Source organism: Lolium perenne, chromosome 2 (genome assembly GCF_019359855.2).
Source record: "Lolium perenne isolate Kyuss_39 chromosome 2, Kyuss_2.0, whole genome shotgun sequence".
Classification (NCBI taxonomy): domain Eukaryota; kingdom Viridiplantae; phylum Streptophyta; class Magnoliopsida; order Poales; family Poaceae; genus Lolium; species Lolium perenne.
The window spans coordinates 265,872,756-265,893,298 of NC_067245.2; the positions used below are offsets into that span (position 1 = coordinate 265,872,756).

The 20,543-nt window shown below is 45.3% G+C and overlaps 1 protein-coding gene across 1 annotated transcript in view; it reads right to left on the bottom strand.

The window, feature by feature from the left end:
• Positions 1-4,241: 4,241 nt before the first annotated feature.
• LOC127335866 (serine carboxypeptidase-like 19) overlaps positions 4,242-20,543 on the bottom strand; it is a 41,718-nt gene continuing 25,416 nt past the window's right edge. Inside the window, exons 7-13 of the mRNA XM_051362601.1 lie at positions 6,776-6,877; positions 6,603-6,686; positions 5,318-5,500; positions 5,044-5,237; positions 4,789-4,902; positions 4,655-4,700; positions 4,242-4,564 (exon numbers count right to left, since the gene is read on the bottom strand). Of these exons, the coding sequence (XP_051218561.1) occupies positions 4,481-4,564; positions 4,655-4,700; positions 4,789-4,902; positions 5,044-5,237; positions 5,318-5,500; positions 6,603-6,686; positions 6,776-6,877 (807 nt within the window). The 3' untranslated portion in view covers positions 4,242-4,480. The remainder of the gene's footprint in view (positions 4,565-4,654; positions 4,701-4,788; positions 4,903-5,043; positions 5,238-5,317; positions 5,501-6,602; positions 6,687-6,775; positions 6,878-20,543) is intronic.

Here is a 20,543-nt window from a genome sequence, read left to right on the forward strand (position 1 = left end):
GTTGGTGGTGACAATGGCGGCCACTTCTCTTGAGCTTTCCTCTTCATCATCACTAGCACTTGCAATCTCATCGGAAGAGTATTCTTCATTAGCCACTAGCACAATCCTTGAGGGCCTCTTGCCCTTCTTGTTCTTGTTATAGAATTTCTTGTTGGGGGGCTTTGAATATTTGCCCTTTGAGTCTTTGCTCTTGTCCTTGGGGATGAGCCTTCCACCATTAGTCTCCCTATTCTCATAGGGACATTCGACAATGAAATGGTGCTTGTCATTGCAATTGTAGCAAGATCTTGTTCTTGGGCCCGAGCTTGAGGGACCCCTTGAGTTGTTTCTCTTGATGTTGTCCTCCTTGGCCTTGGACGGATCAATCCAAAAGGTGTTTGCATGGAATGCCATGTGGTCATGGTAGTGGTGTTCCAAGTCTTCCGGGTAGGTCATGCTCCAAGATGCCCTATAAGATTCTTGAGGAATCACTTCTTGCACGGGGTTGACCACCAAGGCAAGGTTGGACCCTTTTGTCATCCCAATGGCACGATTGCGGGAATCATGAGAGTTTTGCTCAAGGACCTTGAGAGCTTGCATCTCGTGCACGGCTTGTTGAGAGGTGAGAGAGGCATAGCATTCTCTTCCGACAAGAGTCTTGACATCAATAGGCTCGAACGGCATCATGCACTCAATGTACTTCTCCTTGATCCAAGAGTCATTAATGTGAGAGGCACCAACAATCCGGAAGGCGTCGGCAACGGTGAGAAGTCTTCCATACATGTCTTCATGATCTTCATCCGGAAGCCTCATGAATCCTTCGGCTTTATTCCGAAGAGCATTATACTTGTTCCTTCTTGTGCTCTCGCTTCCAATGCAACCTGAGGCCAAAGCATCCCAAGCATCCTTGGCGGTGGTGAAATGCCGAACACGAGACAACTCCTTTGTCCCCACGGCGGTTTGAATCATGTGCAAGGCGGTGTTGTTGAGTTGACTATCAACCACTTCTCTTCTAGTCAACTTCTTGGGGTTGTAAGGATTGAAGCCTTCCTCGATGATTCTCCAAAGTTCATTGGAGGCACTGCGAACATGAGAGCTAAACTCAAATTGCCAAGTATCGTAATCATTAACGGAAAACTTAGGTGGGTCGCCTCGGATGTTTATATGAGGATGGGGAACCGGTATATCGGGTGATTGGAAAGGTGGAGGTACTCGATTGTAGCTCTCACTTCCACTAGTTCCCTTGGGAGATGCAATGGGGGGTTTGACAGTGTTTGAGTTATCACCATCCATGGGTGTGGTAGCGGAGGGTAATACCGAAGTATCACCCTCTGCAACCGCATCCGTGATATTAACCTCTATGGTGGGAGCCACGGGACGGGGAGGGGCCAAAAGCTCGGAAATCATTTTTCTCATGCTTTCCATTTGAGCATCCATGGATGATTTCAACGAGTTGATATCCTCCATGGTGACCGGCCTAGTCTCCCCTTCCGATGGTCCATCGTCCGGCATACTCTTAGGCGGTTAAGCCCGAAATAAGAGCCGAGGCTCTGATACCAATTGAAAGGATCGTATGCCGCACCTAGAGGGGGGGTGAATAGGTGCTAACCAATTTTTAGTTCTTTTTCAATTTAGGCTTGACACAAAAGGTAAATTCTCTAGATATGCAACTAAGTGAATTTACCTATATGATAAGGCTAACAACTAAGCAAGATATAGCTAAGAAATATAGAGATAGAAAAGGATAGAGGTAACCGAGAGTGGAGCACGCGATGACACGGAGATGATTCCCGTAGTTCCCTTCCTTTGCAAGAAGGTACGTCTACGTTTGGAGGAGTGTGGTTGCTACGAAAGCCAAACCAACAGCCACGAAGGCTTCACTCAGATCTCCGGTGAGCAACGCCACGAAGGCCTAGCCCACTTCCACTAAGGGATTTCCTCGAGGCGGAAACCGGGCCTTTACAAGGTTCTTGGGGCACACATCCACAACCAAATTGGAGGCTCCCAAATCTGTTATAACACAACAATCAACAACAATACATCAACACAAATCAACTAGGGAACCAAATAGGAACACTAGCATGAGATCCCTCAAACAAGAGAGGGGGAAATGAAGAACGCTTCGGTGAGGATGTAGATCGGTGTCTTCTCCTTCGAATCTCCAAAGATCAAGAGCTTTGGTTGGGGGAGGAAGGAGATCTTGCAAATCTTGAGTTTCTTGAGGTGGCTCTAATGGAGGTGGCTTGGCAGATTTCTTGTGCAATGATTGAGCAAGCAACCAAGGTAGAAGAAGGGGGGTATTTATACCCCCCCCCCCCCCTCAAAAATGAGCCGTTGCAGCTTCCGGGGGGCCGGATATTACGGCCTAAGTAAGGGCCGGATAATCCGCCCCCCCGGATAATCTGGCCTTCGGGACAAAACCATGACATTATCCGGCCAAATGTCCGGCCCTATGCCAGACTTGTTTTTCTTCCAGTCCTTAGCCAAAATCGAGGGGGCCGGATATTTCCAAAATATCCGGCCCGGATATTCCGGCCCTGGTACAATACCGGGACAATATCCGGGCAAAAATCCGGCCCCTATACTGCGCTTCTTTTCCTCATTTGACTTAGCCGAAATCAGGGGGCCGGATATTTCAACAATATCCGGCCCGGATTATCCGGCCTGACCAACTTTGCTGTTTTTCTTTCGACAGACCGACCATATCCAACACACAAGTATATGTATCTATGTAATCCCTGTACCACTTAAACAAACATTAGTGTATCACATATATTGACATCAAACACACAACACATAATGTGAGAGATGTTCTTTCAATAAGCCGGCATAACTTTGGCTCCGTCCCCGGATCATTGCAGTGGCTGCAGCTACGTGAGCACTGCCTCACCATGTCGTGGCTGCATCTCCCAGGCGCGCAGGCGACTCATGTCTCTCTCTCTCTTCCTCTTTGTACTCACTCACACACACACACACACACACACACACACACACACACACACACACACACACACACACACACACACACACACACACACACACACACACACACACACACACACACACACACACACACACACACACACACACACTTTCTGCTTTGCCATGCTCAACTGGTTGCTCTACTATCTAGGGTTCTATTCTTGGTTACTTGTTTGTTCTACTGGTTCTACTGGTATTGGTTTCCAGAGTACTTCCTCGTCGCTCTAGTACATAAAGCTATGCTACTGGTTCTTGTTCTTGCCCCACACTCACTGCGATCCAATCATTATACTGTCCCTTGTGGTGCTCATCTATACTTTTATTCTTTCTTTGGCTTGCATCACCGGAATTAACTGGTGTTGCTCATGTGTAGTACTACTTTTATTAATTGCAGATGAACATTTCATGTTGATTTGATTGGGTAATGTTCATTTTTCTCATTTAACTGAACTATGATTTGGAGTAATTCATTCATCTGTAAATGACCAATATCTAATATTTGGAGATTAATGCCTAGGTCTGAAATATTTTTTGGTAATGATAAACTGGCTATTATAATATTGGATTTATCTACCGTCCCCGGACACATGAATTGAGTGATCAGTAGTGCTTGCTTTCTACTGTTTAATTGCTCTTCATGGACATTAAAGATGGATTGAATTTTTGGCATATCTAACAATAGGTGATTTTACTTTGATTGCCACTAGGATTTAAATATGTACAAAAAGTCAAAAATAGGTTAAAAATATGAGATGCTTGTCATCCTTGAACCAGTACTGATGGTTGTCTAGGCTAGGTTTAATTAGGTGGCTTTTATAGCTCCTGGAGTATCTGGTGCTAGTCCAACTTTTTTTTTGCTGGAAAAAAGAAGCTAGACTAGCACCAAATACTCTGGTGCTAGTTTAGCTTGACTACTATTGTGCTATTTTTTTGTCACTGATGCATAACATAGTTGCCAATTAACCTTGGTCTAGGCCAAATGATATTAAAATTTGCTATATGCTTCTTCTGCTTGATATTTTAGATGATGCTGGGAAATAGATATAGATCCAGTGGATCTATTCCAGGGTATTTTGTATACCTTGATTTAGCTCCTAGACAAAGTATTTTGTGGTTATTGAGGCTGAGCTCTGGCTTGACCTGCCCTGCTCCTCCTTGCTCATGTGATGCTTGTGGTGATTTGAAGTATGACTAGGATGAACTCCGGTTGCCACTGATAAACTAATAGTGGTTTGATGTCTATTTTTCATGAAAACACAACATGTACAAGAGCACAATAGTAAGTCAGAAGCGGACCATATCGAACATTCGGGTTTTTTGACATACAAAGTGACCTACCTGGTTTTTTTTACCTACCATCACGTTCTATGGAGCCGGCCCTGATCATGTTAGGAAGCTCTTCCAAGTCTGCAGATTATCATGTAAACTAAAGAGACATCCAGATAAACGGTGGTACTAGTACATAATAGATGGAAATGATATTTGTGTATAACTACTAGATAACGTAGAATACTGTAGCCTAGAGTGGATGATCCAGTATCCAACGGCTGAACATGGCGAAGCACCTCTCGGGCTCGTACTGAGGGGCAGTATGTCCAGCTCCCTGCGGATCCAAATCAGAAGAGCAACTTAAAACATGTAATTCAGCAACCACGTGCACCACAAACTCAAAAAATGGTGTTAATTTGCCAACCTTCACCGTCGCGAATATCATGTTGTTCCAATAACTTATAGTGAATCTGCAAAACCGTGAAAGGGAAAACAGAGCCACCACTTTCAGAGAAATCGAAAGCCAAAACAGACAACAAGGAGAAAAGGTTGACCAACCCAGCGGACTGGCCATGGAGATGCCATGCCCTCCAGCCGTCGACAATGGGGAAGCCGAGCGACCTCACCCATGCCTGCGTCCCCAGGTGCGGCACAATTGCATCATGATCACCGCTGCCATTGACCATACCAAGTAAAAAAAAAAAACCCGTCAGATTTAGACTTTCAGTAGTATTTAACTTTCCAAAACATCTTAAATTTCGGAGCCGAGTTAATAACAGATAAACAAACACGAAACGATTTCAATTCGTGGACCTGTAGATCAGCGCACGGTAACCGTTGGCCGTGACGTTCCGGTGGTACTTGATGCTGCTCTTGATGTCTCTGGTGAACGGCATGTTGCCACTTTGGCACCTCAGCCACTCGTCCACGGTTCCCTTCTTGATTCCCAGGGCTTCTCGGGTCAGCTCGTTGTTTGCCCAGTAATACGACAGGTAAGCGGTGTAGCTCTGCGCCATCTCGTATGTCAACTGAGGGAATGGATAAACATGCAATGGTGACAGTGTACATGCATGATATGTTCACTTACAATACAGCCAGGTGGCACACGTGGTGGTGGATTGTTCACTTGTTTCCCCATTAAAATTCCAGCTTCCTCGCTTAGGATCTTTCGAGCATCACCATCTGATTTATCTGTGGCAGTACGTGGACCGCTAGATGCATAAGCGCATGTGTCCAGCAAAATCTGGGCGGACATAACTTCGGAGAGGAGCTGCAATTGGAATCGCATGTAGTACCTAGCCTTAAATAAGGTACTACTTGAGAGTTGAAACTCAGCTCGAAAGAGGATCAGGAGCTGTTCGCGGTCGCCACTCATGCGTCCATTGGTGACGGGAAGATTGCCTCCTTCTGGAAGGACAGCTGGGTCGACGGCCGCGCCCCCTTCCTCATCGCGCCTAGGCTCTTCAAAGCATCCCGCCGCAAGTGCCGATCTGTGGCGGCAGCCATTCTCGGCGACAGATGGATACTTGACCTCAGAGGGCGTGTCACGGCCGACTCCCTGTCGGAATTCGTGGACCTTTGGGACCGAGTGCGACGGGTTAGCTTGGTGCCGGGCACCGCTGACTCCTTCGTCTGGCGCTTCTCCACCGATGGTGTGTACTCCTCCAAGTCGGCGTACCGGCTGTTGTTTTGTGGCGCCATCTCATCCAACTTCGTCAAGCTCATTTGGGATGCGACGGCTGCGCCCAAGTGCCGCTTCTTCGGGTGGCTTTTCGCGCAAAACAGGCTGCTCACGGCTGACCGCCTCATGGCGCGACGGTGGCCAAACTCCTACTTCTGCCCCTTGTGCCGACGAAGCCTTGAGACGGCCATCCATCTGCTTGTGGAGTGCCCGTGGGCGCGGCGTGTCTGGGCTGCTGTGGCGGACAATCACCGCCTCCCTGCCCTCTCTCCGCCCACCTGGGGCATGCCCTCGACCACGCTCGAGTGGATTGCGTCCACTACCGCAGCAGCTTCTATGCGCGACCGCACGCGCACACGATCTGTCTTGCTGTTGGTGCTTTGGATGCTTTGGAAGGAGAGGAACCGACGTATCTTCGACAACAAGGATAGGCCGGTCTCTGTCATCGTCGCTGAGGTCGCCGATGAGCTATCCGTCTGGGCGCTGGCCACTGGCCGGCTTTCTGTAACGCGAGAGTGAGGGCTTAGCCCCAGCGTTTCAGCGCTGTCTTTTTGGTTTCTTCTGTTTTTTTATTTTGCTTTCCGGTTCCTTGTAGCCCGAGTCTTCTTCTAATGAATACCGCAGCTCTCCTGCGACGTTTCAAAAAAAAAAAACTCAGCTCGAAAGTATTTGAAGCGTATATCAATCTTACACTGTTGAAAGTGCCCAGAGCTTGAGCACATAATGCATTTGTAGGGCTGTTGTAGTCTTCACCTTGGCAATGCCTAGATATCGTCTAGAGCTAGCAAAGAATCAGTCCGCCGAGTGGAGCAAACAATTAATATATCACAAAGATACATGGTGATAACAAATGAGTTTGATTACCTCGTACAGTTGATCGGATATTATACCGAATCCATGAGCGTATGGCACCATGGAGCTTATATCAATGTTTTCCCCTGTCCGCGGGTTGCCTGCCAAATAGCCCTAGGAGCAAAAAATAAAGTACCATATGCTATAATAGCGACAAGTAAATAACGAAGAACGATAAAAGAAAACGCAATGAAGATACGAAATTTAACGTGGAAAACTCCTTTCAACACAGAAGGAGAAAAAACCACGGACACCAACCAGCAAAAATTCACTATATCTGGGAGTGTTTACAAATACCATGGGTTATCTTATAATTTGATAAACCCTAGCCGGCGGCTTGTGGCTTACAAGATGTGTATATAGACGGTGGCAACAATCCGTACCATGGGGGCTGCCGCCCTACCGGCGGCGACTGGCAGAAGTTAGTCTACCTTTAATGTATGAATTTGAATCACAATATAACACCATAAGTATGAATTTTGCAATATAATCTATGCGCACACAAATGTGTATCAAGCTTTTTCACTCCAATATAACATTATTTGTATTGTTTAACGTACGATGTAACATTTCACATGTATGCAGTGCGCTCTGTCTGGTTACTTAGCGCCATATTTTCCAATACCCTCTAGTCAGTATTTTAAACCATGCTCATTTGTACACATTTTGCACATGAATTCATATAACAATGTTGTATAAGAGATTCTTGGTACTTCCTCCCCCATCCTAAATTAATTAATTTAACTTTGTCTAGATACATAGGTATATAGAACGCCGTCTAGATACATGTGTATCTAAATAAAGTTGAATGAGGAAATACAACTTTCGAAGTAAAAAGACAATGAAGCTATAAGAGCATCTTCACCGGTGCCTCCCCCAAATAGGCGCCGACAGGGACGCCGGCACTGCATCCTCCATTTGGGGATGTTGTTTCAACACCGACGGCCCCATACAACGGTCCCAAAAAAAATTCTTCTTTTTACAATAATAATTTGAAACAACATATCAATCACATAAATTATTCACATAATATTTTAATTATTCATACAATCACACAAATAAAAATTAAATTATTCATACAATATTTAATTATTTATATAATCACACAAATAGGAATTAATTATTTATATAATAATTCAAATTAAATCATGTATTGCTGACAGCTACTCTCCTCACCCATAAATATGCAGCCCAGATCCGTCTGAAGTTGAGCATGAGCACCTACATCTTGGATTTTTCCTGATGCATGTGAAGGAAAGCGCTAAATTCCTGGGGTGCATGCTCTACCTCAGCAAGAGGCACTTGATAATTAAATGGTTGATCATCATGTACATGTTCATCATGCTCGCTCTAAATGATCATGTTATGCATGATCACACATACGTTCATCACCTCCCACATCTGAGACTCAGACTAGGTGAGAGCAGGTATCTGATAACGGCGAAACGCTGCAGAAGCACCCAAAAGCACGCTCAACATCCTTGTAAGCTGCTTCCTGGCATGTTGCAAAATAAGCGTCCATCTCCGAAGCTGGAGCCGAGATTGTCTTCACAAATGTAGCATAAATCGGGCAGATACCATCAGTTAGATAGTACTCCTTATCGTATGTGTGGCCGTTTACCTCAAAGTTCACGGCAGGACCTTGTCCCTCAGGCTAGGAAAACACCGGAAAGCGCTGCAGCACGTTGATATCATTGTTTGTTCCTGCCATGCCAAAAAAAGCATGCCAAATTCAGAGGTCATAGTTTGCCACCGCCTCGAGAATGACGCTGCACTCACCAGTACACCTCTTGCGGATCCCTTGCAAGAAAAAGGGTAATTCTTCCAACCCAATGCATACAATCAATGCTTCCAAGCATCCAAGAAAACCCTCGTGTTGGATTATGTCCAGGATCCGAGCTATATCATCTGCATTTGGTGCTCTCAATAGACTTTACCAAACACCGCTATGATTGCTCGGCAAAACATGTAGAGAGTTTGTGAACATGTTGACTCCTCCATCCGCAAATAGTTATTGGTTGTATCTGGAGGAGCTCCGTATGCAAGAAGCCCCACAAACCTGTAAAATATTGCTTCATCATGAAATAGTCATCGTACTCCCTGACACCAAAGACAATCTTCATGAACATGTCCTTATTCATCCTAAACCGGCGCCGAAATTCAATCGGCAAATGAGTCGCGTCATCGGTGAAGTAGTCGGCGTCAAGAAGCATGGCATCGACTTGACGATGCCGGTTGATGTTCCTTCTCTTGCCTGGATTTGATCCGCCGCGTCGAAGCATGCCAAACAAAGACTGGCAAATGCGGAGGAGGCTCGTCAGAATTAGCTGAATCAGCTGATGCCTGTGCCGCCTTACAGCTGCAACATTCTGCTCCTCCGTGAAAAGATACACCATCATCTCGTCATCGTTGTCTATCGCGGCAATCCGACGAAAAACTTGCGGGCGGGGCGGCTGTGCGATGGTGGCAGTGACCTCTGTTCCGGTCAAAACAACAGCCGTCGATCGAAAGGGTAGCGAACGTGTCGATGGACGGCGGTTCCTGAACGGGTGGCGTGTCTATTCCAAGCAGGGGCGTGATGGTGACGGTGGCGATGGCGATCTAGAGAGGTGGGAGTAACTCGGGCGTGGGTGGGAGGTGGGGAAAGCAGTGTGCCGGGCTTCTAGGCGGAGCCCACGTGCAGTTTCTAACGTGCCGCAAGGCGCCAGCGCGTCCGATCTGCGTCCTCGACGAAGAGATCGACACGAAGTTGCCGGCGCTTTATTGGACTCAAAAACGCATCGGTGCTTTTTGGGGCGCGCTGGTGTGAGCCCATTTTGACCCCCGCCCCACAAAAAATCTACCGGTGCCGCTATGTTGGCATCCCGGTGGAGATGCTCTAAAAAACAATCCCCACAATAGAAGGAGACATTATTGGCCTCGTGTAAGAATATATAGTGATGTTGACGAAACTGTAAAATTTATGCAAATAACTATTATTTTTGTTCTTTGTTGATTTTAAGTGATGCCATATCGTGGAATATATGTTGCTTTAAAAAAACTGAAGGCACAAAAGTGCCCGACGTTATATTAATAAAGCCCTAAACGGCGAAAGATACAAGATGTTGAGAGTGGTCAGCTTGCATCAACGCAAACAAGCAAAACAAAGAGTACACAGGACACAGCTTGATCATCGAAGTCCTCATCCAGCAACTAAAGCCTCGAGTTGATCCGTCTCCAAAGCCGAAAGGATCCCCTGCTCCCTCTCCCTTGTTCGAAGGGCGCCGCACCATCTGCTGGACTCACTCATGCTAGAGCTCAAACGGAAATCGAAGACACATTGATTCCAGGGAGCAGAGGCCAAGTAAGACCACCAAGATCAGCCAAGATCATCATCAGAACAACTCCACCACCAGAAACGATAGCTCACCAGGAATGGTGTAAGCAGCTGGTACACTGAAGGGACTGATACGTCTCCGACGTATCGATAATTTCTTATGTTCCATGCCACATTATTGATGATATCTACATGTTTTATGCATACTTTATGTCATATTTATGCATTTTCCGGCACTAACCTATTAACGAGATGCCGAAGAGCCGATTCTTGTTTCTGCTGTTTTTGGTTTCAGAAATCCTAGTAAGGAAATATTCTCGGAATTGAACGAAATCAACGCCCAGGGGCCTATTTTCACACGAAGCTTCCAGAAGACCGAAGAGAAGATGAAGTGGGGCCACGAGGCGGCGCCACACTAGGGCGGCGAGGCCCAAGACCTGGCCGCGCCACCCTAGCGTGTGGGACCCTCGTGACTCTCCCGACTCTGCCCTTCCGCCTACAAATAGCCTTCGTCGCGAAACCCCCAGTACCGAGAGCCACGATACGGAAAACCTTCTAGAGACACCGCCGCCGCCAATCCCATCTCGGGGGATTCAGGAGATCGCCTCCGGCACCCTGCCGGAGAGGGGAATCATCTCCCGGAGGACTCTACACCGCCATGGTCGCCTCCGGAGTGATGAGTGAGTAGTTCACCCCTGGACTATGGGTCCATAGCAGTAGCTAGATGGTTGTCTTCTCCTCATTATGCTTCATTGTCGGATCTTGTGAGCTGCCTAACATGATCAAGATCATCTATCTGTAATGCTATATGTTGTGTTTGTTGGGATCCGATGGATAGAGAATACTATGTTATGTTGATTATCAATCTATGTGTTGTTTATGATCTTGCATACTCTCCGTTACTAGTAGATGCTTTGGCCAAGTTGATGCTTGTAACTCCAAGAGGTAGTATTTATGCTCGATAGTGGGTTCATGTCTCCGTGAATCTGGGGGAGTGAGAGAAACCTCTAAGTTTATGGATGTGCTGTTGCCACTAGGGATAAAACATTGATGCTATGTCCGAGGATGTAGTTATTGATTACATTACGCACCATACTTAATGCAATTGTCTGTTGTTTGCAACTTAATACTGGAAGGGGTTCGGATGATAACCTGAAGGTGGACTTTTTAGGCATAGATGCATGCTGGATAGCGGTCTATGTACTTTGTCGTAATGCCCAATTAAATCTCACAATACTCATCATATCATGTATGTCCATGGTCATGCCCTCTCTATTTGTCAATTGCCCAACTGTAATTTGTTCACCCAACATGCTATTTATCTTATGGGAGAGACACCTCTAGTGAACTATGGACCCCGGTCCATTCTTTTACATCGAATACAATCTACTGCAATACTTGTTCTACTGTTCTCTGCAAACAATCATCATCCACACTATACATCTAATCCTTTGTTACAGCAAGCCGGTGAGATTGACAACCTCACTGTTTCGTTGGGGCAAAGTACTTTGGTTGTGTTGTGCAGGTTCCACGTTGGCGCCGGAATCCCTGGTGTTGCGCCACACTACATCTCGCCGCCATCAACCTTCAACGTGCTTCTTGGCTCCTACTGGTTCGATAAACCTTGGTTTCTTACTTAGGGAAAACTTGCCGCTGTACGCATCACACCTTCCTCTTGGGGTTCCCAACGGACGCGTGCTGTACGCGTATCAAGCTCTTTTTCTGGCGCCGTTGCCGGGGAGATCAAGACACGCTGCAAGGGGAGTCTCCACATCCCAATCTCTTTACTTTGTTTTTGTCTTGCTTTATTTTATTTACCACTTTGTTTGCTGCACTAAATCAAAACACAAAAAAATTAGTTGCTACTTTTACTTTATTTGCTATCTTGTTTGCATACTCTATATTAAAAACACAAACAAATTAGTTACTCGCATTTACTTTAATTTTATTATCATGACTAGTCCCGTAGTTGTCACTCTATCACCAGAGGAATCAATCTTCACTTTTAAACAAGGTGGTGAAGAGAATTTTAAAGAAGCTTGGTCTAGAATTTTTGATTCTTATAGTAAAACTGAACCTAAAATGACCCTAAGTTTGCTTCTTAGTAACTTTTATTTTGGGCTTATTCTTCGCTATAGATATGCCTTAGATGCTGTAGTGGGAGGAGATTTCCTTCATTGTGATGGGGATCAAGCTTTTAATGCCATAAGGAAATTGATTACATCATTTAGCTCCGATAATAATTTTGATCCATCTCATGCTAGCATGCATAATAGATTAAACACTATTGAAACAAATATATCCTGTTTAAAAGAAGTGTACACCCAAATTCGCGAATATTATGATTATGTTCCATTAAGCTTCGAACCTTCAATGTGGGTGCCTACCGTTAAAGTTGCTATTGGTGGTGAAACTTTTCCTGCTCGTTGTGATATTATGTCTGAGTTTTGCCTTATGCCTAAAAGTATTTATGAATCTTTGACACTTTGGGAACTTACTGAAGGGGGAGAAGAAATAACTCTTACTGATAACTCTGTTATAATTCCTAAGGGTATAGCTGAAGGTGTTTTCACAACCTTTCTTGGAAGGACGGTATCCACTGATTACCTCGTTATTGAATGTGTAGGGACAGGACAAATCACGCTTGGAAGATCCCTGCTGAAACTCATGGGAGCAGTCATAGATGTGGGGAAAGGCACTCTAAATTTTACCTCTACACCCGGATGCGGTCATGTATTCCCTAGACCAAAGAATAGGAATAAGAGTAAGAAGGGTAAGAGCAACGCCCCTGGTAAGAATGTCAACGCATCATCTCTTGATAATACTTGATATACACTTTCTGCGCCTAGCTGAAAGGCGTTAAAGAAAAGCGCTTATGGGAGACAACCCATGTTTTTACTACAGTACTTTTATTTTATATTTGAGTCTTGGAATTTTTTTACTACTGTAGCAACCTCTTCTTATCTTAGTTTTGTGCATTGTTGTGCCAAGTAAATTCGTTGATAGTAAGGTTCATACTAGATTTGGATTACTGCGCAGAAACAGATTTCTTTGCTGTCACGAATCTGGACCTAATTCTCTGTAGGTAACTCAGAAAATTATGCCAATTTACATGAGTGATCCTCAGATATGTACGCAATTTTCATTCAATTTCAGAATTATCATTTCAGCAAGTCTGGTGCCTCAATAAAATTGGTCTTTACGAACTGTTCTGTTTTGACAGATTCTGTCTTTTATTTCGCATTGCCTGTTTTGCCATGCTTGATGGATTTTTCGATTCCATTGACTTTCAGTAGCTTTGTGCAATGTCCAGAAGTGTTAAGAATGATTATGTCACCTCTAAACATATAAATTTTGATTGTGCACTAACCCTCTAATGAGTTGTTTTGAGTTTGGTGTGGAGGAAGTTTTCAAGGATCAAGAGAGGGAGATGATACAACATGATCAAGGAGAGTGAAAGCTCTAAGCTTGGGGATGCCCCGGTGGTTCACCCCTGCATATATCAAGAAGACTCAAGCGTCTAAGCTTGGGGATGCCCAAGGCATCCCCTTCTTCATCGACAACATTATCAGGTTCCTCTAGTGAAACTATATTTTTATTCCATCACATCTTATGCACTTTGCTTGGAGCGTCTGTTTGTTTTTGATTTTGTTTTTGTTTGAATAAAATGGATCCTAGCATTCATTGTGTGGGAGAGAGACACGCTCCGCTGTTGCATATGGACAAATATGTCCTTAGGCTTTACTCATAGTATTCATGGCGAAAGTTTCTTCTTCGTTAAATTGTTATATGGTTGGAATTGGAAAATGATACATGTAGTAATTGCTATAATGTCTTGGATAATGTGATACTTGGCAATTGTTGTGCTCATATTTAAGCTCTTGCATCATATACTTTGCACCTATTAGTGAAGAAATACATAGAGCTTGCTAAAATTTGGTTTGCATAATTGGTCTCTCTAAGGTCTAGATAATTTCTAGTAAGGGGTTGAACAACAAGGAAGACGGTGTAGAGTCTTATAATGTTTACAATATGTCTTTTATGTGAGTTTTGCTGCACCGCTTCATCCTTGTGTTTGTTTCAAATAGCCTTGCTAGCCTAAACCTTGTATCGAGAGGGAATACTTCTCATGCATCCAAAATCCTTGAGCCAACCACTATGCCATTTGTGTCCACCATACCTACCTAATACATGGTATTTCTCCGCCATTCCAAAGTAAATTACTTGAGTGCTACCTTTAAAATTTCTATCCTCTACCTTTGCAATATATAGCTCATGGGACAAATAGCCTAAAAAATATTGTGGTATTGAATATGTACTTATGCACTTTATCTCTTATTAAGTTGCTTGTTGTACGATAACCATGTTCCTGGGGACGCCATCAACTACTCTTTGTTGAATATCATGTGAGTTGCTATGCATGTTCGTCTTGTCTGAAGTAAGGGAGATTTACCACTAAAATGGTTAGAGCATTGCATAATGTTAGAGAAGAACATTGGGCCGCTAACTAAAGCCATGATCCATGGTGGAAGTTTCAGTTTTGGACAAATATCGTCAATCTCATATGAGAAAATTAATTGTTGCTACATGCTTATGCATAAAAGAGGAGTCCATTATCTGTTGTCTATGTTGTCCCGGTATGGATGTCTAAGTTGAGAATAATCAATAGCGAGAAATCCGATGCGTGCTTTCTCCTTAGACCTTTGTACAGGCGGCATAGAGGTACCCCTTTGTGACACTTGGTTAAAACATGTGCATTGTGATGATAATCCAGGTAATCCGAGCTAATTAGGACAACTGGACAAGGTGCGGGCACTATTAGTATACTATGCATGAGGCTTGCAACTTATAGGATATAATTTACATGACACATATGCTTTATTACTACCGTTGACAAAATTGTTTCTTGTTTTCAAAATCAAAGCTCTAGCACAAATATAGCAATCGATGCTTTCCTCTTTGAAGGACCTTTCTTTTACTTTTATTGTTGAGTCAATTCACCTATTTCTCTCCACCTCAAGAAGCAAACACTTGTGTGAACTGTGCATTGATTCCTACATACTTGCATATTGCACTTGTTATATTACTTTGCATTGACAATATCCATGATATATACATGTTATAAGTTGCAAGCAGCCGCTGAAACTTAATCTTCCTTTGTGTTGCTTCAATGCCTCTACTATGAATTATTGCTTTATGAGTTAACTCTTATGCAAGACTTATTGATGCTTGTCTTGAAGTACTATTCATGAAAAGTCTTTGCTATATGATTCAGTTGTTTACTTATGTCATTTACATTGTTTGGATCGCTGCATTCATTACATATGCTTACAATAGTATGATCAAGGTTATGATGGTATGTCACTCCAGAAATTATCTTTGTTATCGTTTACCTGCTCGGGACGAGCAGAAACTAAGCTTGGGGATGCTGATACGTCTCCGACGTATCGATAATTTCTTATGTTCCATGCCACATTATTGATGATATCTACATGTTTTATGCATACTTTATGTCATATTTATGCATTTTCCGGCACTAACCTATTAACGAGATGCCGAAGAGCCAGTTGCTGATTTCTGCTGTTTTTGGTTTCAGAAATCCTAGTAAGGAAATATTCTCGGAATTGGACGAAATCAACGCCCAGGGGCCTATTTTCACACGAAGCTTCCAGAAGACCGAAGAGAAGACGAAGTGGGGCCACGAGGCGGCACCACACTAGGGCGGCGCGGCCCAAGCCCTGGCCGCGCCACCCTAGTGTGTGGGCCCCTCGTGACTCTCCCGACTCTGCCCTTCCGCCTACAAATAGTCTTCGTCGCAAACCCCCAGTACCGAGAGCCACGATACGGAAAACCTTCCAGAGACGCCGCCGCCGCCAATCCCATCTCGGGGGATTCAGGAGATCGCCTCCGGCACCCTGCCGGAGAGGGGAATCATCTCCCGGAGGACTCTACACCGCCATGGTCGCCTCCGGAGTGATGAGTGAGTAGTTCACCCCTGGGCTATGGGTCCATAGCAGTAGCTAGATGGTTGTCTTCTCCTCATTATGCTTCATTGTCGGATCTTGTGAGCTGCCTAACATGATCAAGATCATCTATCTGTAATGCTATATGTTGTGTTTGTTGGGATCCGATGGATAGAGAATACTATGTTATGTTGATTATCAATCTATGTGTTGTTTATGATCTTGCATGCTCTCCGTTACTAGTAGATGCTTTGGCCAAGTTGATGCTTGTAACTTCAAGAGGGAGTATTTATGCTCGATAGTGGGTTCATGTCTCCGTGAATCTGGGGGAGTGAGAGAAACCTCTAAGGTTATGGATGTGCTGTTGCCACTAGGGATAAAACATTGATGCTATGTCCGAGGATGTAGTTATTGATTACATTACGCACCATACTTAATGCAATTGTCTGTTGTTTGCAACTTAATACTGGAAGGGGTTCGGATGATAACCTGAAGGTGGACTTTTTAGGCATAGATGCATGCTGGATAGCGGTCTATGTACTTTGTCGTAATGCCCAATTAAATCTCACAATACTCATCATATCATGTATGTGCATGGTCATGCCCTCTCTATTTGTCAATTGCCCAACTGTAATTTGTTCATCCAACATGCTATTTATCTTATGGGAGAGACACCTCTAGTGAACTGTGGACCCCGGTCCATTCTTTTACATCGAATACAATCTACTGCAATACTTGTTCTACTGTTCTCTGCAAACAATCATCATCCACACTATACATCTAATCCTTTGTTACAGCAAGCCGGTGAGATTGACAACCTCACTGTTTCGTTGGGGCAAAGTACTTTGGTTGTGTTGTGCAGGTTCCACGTTGGCGCCGGAATCCCTGGTGTTGCGCCGCACTACATCTCGCCGCCATCAACCTTCAACGTGCTTCTTGGCTCCTACTGGTTCGATAAACCTTGGTTTCTTACTGAGGGAAAACTTGCCGCTGTACGACCTTCCTCTTGGGGTTCCCAACGGACGCGTGATGTACGCGTATCAGGGACGCACGCACGCGCGCACACACACACAAAAGATATGACACCCTTGCCGGAGAATCGAAGAAGGACGCCGCTAAAGCATCCAACTACTATTAGCCAACCAAACTTAGAATATCACAGCTTCGCCCCTTTTACCCAAAGAGACGCCTAGAAGGACACCACACCGAGGGCGTCGATGCCTCCCATTACACGGGGGGGGGGGAGGGGGGTTCACCCGGGCAGCAAGGGGATGGTAGGTGGGAGGGGAACCACAACGGTGCCTCCATCGAGGAAACAATGACCATGGGCTTCGCCACTGTTGTGGCCAACCAACCAAGGATTTCACCCGAAGACCCCATCCCCCGACCTACCGTGACCCACCCAGCCAAACTCCGATGGCCTGACGAGACCACTTGGTGATGTTGATATCTGATGCGAACGATGCCGGAGGGCCTTGTGCGCCAGACCAGCACCTGCTGCCAAGAAGCTGCCCTCACAGCCGAGGATGGAAGCCAGTGTCCACGCGAGCGTCAACCCGCAGGGCAGACATCTCCCATCCGAGGATGCCGACTCAACGCATGCTGCCTACCACAGGAGACATGGCGTGACAATGAACCACATATCCGCCTTCCTTGGCGTCAACCAAGGCTTGCCCAACAACCATCTCCGGCACCGAAAAGGAAGGGGGACTCGGAAGGTGGGGCGGGGAGGGGGAGGTTGGTGGAGGTGCGATCTAGGGTTGGCGCCCTCAAGTCGCCCAGAGGGAGCGACACAAGAGAGGGGAAATGTCGAATGTATGTTGCTCGCTCATGCTTATACCTTTGAGCCATGACATTTATTGCGCCAGTAACAAGAAAAATCAATGAAATAGAAATGAGATTTTTACACGTGCACATTTACTAGTGATTCCTAAGTTGCTAAGTACAACATTTTTGAGGCTCCCACTCTATTGCTGCCGCCAGACACAGTGTCAGGGTTTATTTGATTCAGAGGAACTGGGTAGGATTAGGATTCATAGAATTTTTTTCTTATAATGGTTGTTTGATTCGTAGGATTACAACCCTTTGAAATTCCTACAAAGTATTGTTTGCATTCTGTTTTGAAGGAAAAACTTCCTTCACACCAACTTTTTACAATTCCTTCAATTTTCCTATGCAATCAAACCCTCTTGGATCCAAACTCCTTTAGTTTTCTCATCCCGTAGGATTAAAGAGACATGCCATTCCAATCCTTTATTTTCGATCCCCGCGTTCTGATACGTCCCCGACGTATCCATAATTTCTGTCGTTCCATGCTTGTTTTATGACAATACTTACATGTTTTGCTTGCACTTTATGATGATTTCATGCATTTTCCGGAACTAACCTATTAACGAGATGCCACAGTGCCAGTTCCTGTTTTCTGCTGTTTTTGGTTCCAGAAAGGCTGTTCGGGCAATATTCTCGGAATTGGACGAAATCAACGCCAAACCTCCTATTTTTCCCGGAAGGCTCCAGAACACCGAAGAAGAGTCGGAGAGGGGCCAGAGGGCCACCACACCCTATGGCGGCGCGGCCAAGCCTGGGCCCGCGCCGGCCTAGGGTGAGGCTGAAAGAACATTTCCCGCCCTTTTGGGTTTTGTGTGTTTGACGTCAACACTATGTATAATTTTATGTGTGTTGATGTAGACAGGTACAAGCCATCAAAAATTATGTTGGATCGGTGTATTGGTTTTGCTGTTCTGAAGTTCTGCAGGTTTTCTGGACCTGGCGGAAGTTCCGGCCTAATCTGGCGGAAGTTCCGGCCTGTCATTTTTCAGCAGAAGCTTCTCAGCGCAGTCTGTGCTCAGTTTTCTCTTCAGGGGCGGAAGTTCCGGTGGAGTTGGCCGGAAGTTCTGGCCAGCGGAACTTCCGCCCAACTTCCGGGCAAGTTCCGGAATTCTGAGTTTTCGGCTCTGTATGTTCCAGTAAGGTATTTGCCATTTTCCGGAACTTGGCCGGAACTTGGCCGGAACTTCCGGCCACCGGAAGTTCCGCCCAAGTTCCGCCCGTTCTTTTGCTTTGCAGGATTTTTATGAAGGGCGGAAGTTCCGGTCCGAGCGAGCGGTACTTCCGGTGGAAGCCGGAACTTCCGGCCATCCTGGCCGAAACTTCCGGTGTTAGTGGATTTCGTCCCCAACGGTCAGATCTGAAAGCTCCACCCATATAAATAGCTTTCTCCTCCAAAGGGACAAGTTGCTCAATCATTGCAAGAAAAATCTGCCAAGCTTCATCACCATTAGAGCCACCTAAAGAACACAAGATTTGCAAGATCTCCTTCCTCCCCCAACCAAAGCTCTTGATCTTTGGAGATTCGAAGGAGAAGACACCGATCTACATCCTCACCGAAGCGTTCTTCATTTCCCCCTCTCTTGTTTGAGGGATCTCATGCTAGTGTTCCTATTTGGTTCCCTAGTTGATTTGTGTTGATATATTGTTGTTGATTGTTGTGTTGTAACAGATTTGGGAGCCTCCAATTAGGTTGTGGATGTGTGCCCCAAGAACCTTGTAAAGGCCCGGTTTCTGCCTCGAGGAAATCCCTTAGTGGATGTGGGCTAGGCCTTCGTGGCGTTGCTCACCGGAGATCTGAGTGAAGCCTTCGTGGCTGTTGGTTTGGCTTTCGTAGCAACCACACTCCTCCAAACGTAGACGTACCTTCTTGCAAAGGAAGGGAACTACGGGAATCATCTCCGTGTCATCGCGTGCTCCACTCTCGGTTACCTCTATCCTATTATATCTCTATATCTTGCTTAGTTGTTATCCTTGTCATATAGGTAAATTCACTTAGTTGCATATCTAGAGAATTTACCTTTTGTGTCAAGCCTAAATTGAAAAAGAACTAAAAATTGGTTAGCACCTATTCACCCCCCCTCTAGGTGCGGCATACGATCCTTTCAATTGGTATCAGAGCCTCGGCTCTTATTTCGGGCTTAACCGCCTAAGAGTATGCCGGACGAGGAGTCCTCGGAAGGGGCCGCCAAGATGGTCTCCGTGGAAGACTTCAATTCGTTGAAGTCCTCCGTGGAAGCCCAAATGGAAAGCATGAAAAAGATGATTGCCGAGCCTTTGGCTCCGGCCCTTCCCAAGGCTCCTAGTGTAGAGGTAAAAGACACGGGTGTGTTACATGAGGGAGAGGCTTCGGACTTACCCTCATCTACCAAACCCGTGGAAGGTGATAACTTAAACACCATCAAATCCCCCATTGCATCTCCCAAGGGAACTAGTGAAAGTGAGAGCTACAATCGAGTACCTCCACCTTTCCAATCACCCGATATACCGGTTCCCCATCCCCATTTGAACATTCGGGGCGACCCACCTAAGTTTTCTATTGAAAATTTCGATACTTGGCGATTTGAGTTCCACTCTCATGTTTGTAGTGCCTCCAATGAATTATGGAGAATCATCATGGAGGGCTTCAAGCCATACAACCCCGACAAGTTGACTAGAAGAGAAGCGGTTGATA